The following is a 4018-nucleotide window of genomic DNA, read 5'->3' as shown; positions in this document are numbered from 1 at the left end:
AACGTATAAAAATAATTTTGATATAAATAAAAAATTCATATTAAAAATTAAAAAAAAATAAACATTAGAAAAACGTACTTTAATCTTTATATTTAAAGGACTGCTAGGGGGCCATCAATTTTTGTGATTTGTAGCCATCAAATAGCCATCAATGATGGTTTTAATGGTATGAGATTGGTGTGAGATTTCATCCAATGGCTCATTTTTTCTTTGCTGGTTACATGTTGGCCAAAATTTAACAAAGTTATTGGCCCTAGACTTTTCCTTATATTTATATATCGAATTTAATTTCTATTTTAAGCAAATATCTAATAATGTATTACTATGTTATATAATATTCCACAAAACAAATAGTTAAGTTGTTCAAGTGACATATTTAAGGTCTTAGCACTGATTGCAACTAATCACAAATGACAAGTTTATGAGCACCAAACACAGAGTTGTGGCTCAAAAAGTAGGTCCATGAGTTTCGATTTCATGCTCTCTGAAACAACATGTTCAGGATGAATGTCTAAGAATATATGGACCAATAAAAGAGTTGGTGAGGTCTCTTCAAAATTCATTTGGTGTATGTCAAACTAGATGATGTTAGGAGTTATTTATGGAATATCAAATAAGAATCCTAAAAGTCATTGTAGTATAATTTGGATTCTAAAGATGGCGTGGCATCTAACATAAGTGTGGTTGTACCATTATAAATTTCATGACCTGAGATATTAAGACTTTATTTGAGTGTTATTAAATTGTTAGAAAAAGATACTGTAATGATGTAATGATACAGGAATCTATTAGTTTTGAATTTTTGTAATACAACTATTTTTTTTAGCTTCTTCCAAAACTATTTTTGGGTTGCAATAAAATATTCAATCTTTACAAACTTTCAAGTTTCAATGTTTGATTATATTATAAATGTTGCAATTATCAAAGTTGACTTACGATAATTGATACCATTAAGGCAAGCAAGGCAGAGAAAATAACATTACACGCAAGGTTTCCAGATATCGTGAATTAAGTTCTTAGTTGAATAGATAAATTTTATTGAGAACGGAGTGAAACATGGTGGAAGCAGATCACGAACATGGAGACTATGACAGGAACAGGGAACTAAAGCTTCTTGATGAAACAAAAGCAGGTGTGAAGGGTCTTGTTGATGCTGGTTTATCCAAGTTACCAAAGATATTCGTTCATGACAGCCATAAAGTCAACGATTTTTCTTCTTCTTCCTCCTCCTCCTCCTCCCCTGCTACCGATGTTAGTATTCCAGTAATTGATTTGGGATCACTACACGAAGAAGGTAATTCACGCCATGAGATCGTTCAGAAAGTGAAAGATGCGTGTGAGAAATGGGGGTTCTTTCAAGTGGTCAACCATGACATTCCACAGAGTGTTTTGGATGAAATGCTTGATGGGTTGCGTAGATTTCATGAGCAAGATGTTGAGGTGAAGAAAGAATTCTATTCACGTGATATTACAAAGAGAGTGTTCTACAACACCAACTTCAATTTTTATACAGCTTCAGAGATTAATTGGAGGGACACCCTCTATTGTTTATTGGCGCCAGGGCCCCTTGACCCTCACCAACTCCCTTCAATTTGCAGGTATCATATTTACTATGTATATGTAAATAGCTTAGAACCATCAAATCCTGTTTTCTCTTTTTTTAACAAAATTTTGAAAATAAAATAAAAATATTTTAGAGATTGCCTTTTTCCATCCTTTAACTTTTTAGGATAAGTGGTTTTATGGCCTGGTATCAAAATTTTATGTTTAAAAGATTAAGAGTTAAATCTTTGGTGAACTCCACAAGTCAAAAAAAATAGTATAAGATAAATAAAAGGAGAAAAGGAAGCTTATGCAAAAATATAAGCAAATCCAAAAGAGACTCTTACTTGAGAATGCGTGTTAGAAATATAACTATTCATGTTGTCTCTTCCCATCAGCTTAAACTTTTAGGATGAGTGGTTTAACGACAAATACAAACTAAATGTATTCTAGAAATGTTTGTTTTCATGACTATTAATTTGTTTGCAGAGACATAACAATCGAGTACTCAGACCAAGTCAAGAAATTGACACTAACTCTTTTAGAACTGCTTTCGGAGGCATTAGGCTTAGAAAGCAGTTACCTTAAGGACATAGATTGTGGTGAAGGAATTTTCATGGTTGGACATTATTACCCTCCTTGCCCTGAGCCTGAACTCACTTGGGGAATAGGTGGTCATACTGATATTGGCTTTGTAACTATTCTTCTACAAGACCAAGTTGGTGGACTTCAAGTCTTTCATGAAGACCAGTGGATTGATGTCACTCCCATTCCTGGTGCTTTTATCATTAACCTTGGAGATATGATGCAGGTGATGATAATTTCATCAATGTTTTTGGTAGTAATTTATATTATATATTGAATTTAATTTAATTTTATATAGATATCTAATCATGTTATTACTATGTTAGTATAAACTCCTGTATATAATATTTCACAATATTAAACAAACATTTAAGTTCTTCAATTGATCTATTAATGTATTAGCACTGATTACAGCTAATCACAAATGACAAATTCATGAGCGCCATGCACAGAGTTGTGGCTCAGAAAGTGGGTCCACGAGTTTCGGTTGCATACTTTTTGAGACAACATGTTGATGATGAATCTCCAAGAATGTATGGACCAATAAAAGAGTTGCTGACAGAAGATAATCCTCCAATTTATAAGGAAATGAAAATGCCGGACTTGGTTAAATTGGTGTACACTACAAAGCTAATCTCCTCTCCACTAAACCACTTCAGGCTCTGAAGCATCAAGAATCAAAGAAACTCATGTATGAAAGTATATTAATTACAAACTTTCTTGAGGGATGCTAGAGTGAGAGATTCAACATTTATTGTTTTAAAAAACTCTCATGTCTTATATTTCAATAAAAGTCTCTTCAAAATTCATTTGGTATATGCCAAACTAGATGATGTGAGGAGTTATTTATGGAATATCAAATAAGGAATTGTACCATTATAAGTCCCATGAACCGAGATATTAAACCTCTCAAATCTTAAAAATAGTAATGATCAAATAAAACCAACAAAAAGAAATTAACCAATATGTTACACTCAACAAGCTAAGTATTGCAATGATATAGGAAACTGTTAAGTTATGATTTTCTATAATACAACTGTTACATTTTCTATAATCAATGTACCTTCTCTGAATACCATTCTTAAATAAATCAATGTATCTTAATACACTCTATAACTAAATACATTAGTTTACGTGTAGAATATCTCCAATATTTACAACAAGAGCTTCCTTGCACTAGAGGAATACCAACCCATTGATTTTGATGAAGAACTTGAAGAGCTCCAATTTGATCTTGCGGAAGTATTGTTATGAAATCGAAATCAGTGTGCTTTGTAAGTCCCAAGGTTAACTCAGGTTCAGGACACTGTGGGTAGTACTGACCATAATATGATGCTCATCCATGTCTTTAAGGTAAGAGTAGTTAAGGCCAAAAATTATAATACACAATGCCTGTACTTGTTTTGAATATTCAGACACTATATCTCTGTACAAATCACAAATGTTTTCATCAAAAGACACATAATTATATAAGAAGGGGGTCTAAAGTGCACAATGGCAGCAAGTGATGACCGTGACCAATCAAAAGCCATGTAACAAGGTATAAGAAAAGTTGCATAAAAACTAAAGGTAAATAGCTAGAATACTTACTCTGCTTATATCATTAGAAGAAAGGAAAGGGCTATAAAGATATATTGTCCAAAAACATTCACTCACATTTGTACATTTTTTTCCCCATAAAATTTTAGCTAGTTCTACCTCAATTTTCGCACATTAAATTGTTGTCTCAATGCTTGGTGAGGTGATGTGCAGCATTTAATATTTTTCAGCAAGCAAGCATGATTTACATTGAAAGCAATACGTTTCGATATGGACACCTAATCAGGATATTCATGTAATTATTGTTAAACTATAGTCTATATAATGAAATTAATAAGAGTAACCAACTTAC

The 4018-nt window shown here is 32.4% G+C and overlaps 1 protein-coding gene across 1 annotated transcript; it reads left to right on the top strand.

Moving 5' to 3' along the window:
- Positions 908 to 2981, top strand: LOC107644793 (deacetoxyvindoline 4-hydroxylase). The gene is made up of 3 exons (XM_016348717.2): positions 908 to 1598; positions 2032 to 2353; positions 2542 to 2981. The coding sequence occupies exons 1-3, from the start codon at positions 1057 to 1059 to the stop codon at positions 2791 to 2793; spliced, it is 1116 nt and encodes a 371-aa protein (XP_016204203.1). The 5' UTR covers positions 908 to 1056; the 3' UTR covers positions 2794 to 2981.

Source organism: Arachis ipaensis, chromosome B05 (assembly GCF_000816755.2).
Source record: "Arachis ipaensis cultivar K30076 chromosome B05, Araip1.1, whole genome shotgun sequence".
Classification (NCBI taxonomy): domain Eukaryota; kingdom Viridiplantae; phylum Streptophyta; class Magnoliopsida; order Fabales; family Fabaceae; genus Arachis; species Arachis ipaensis.
Note: the sequence above shows the minus strand (reverse complement) of the source record. Positions and strands in the feature narration are given on the sequence as shown.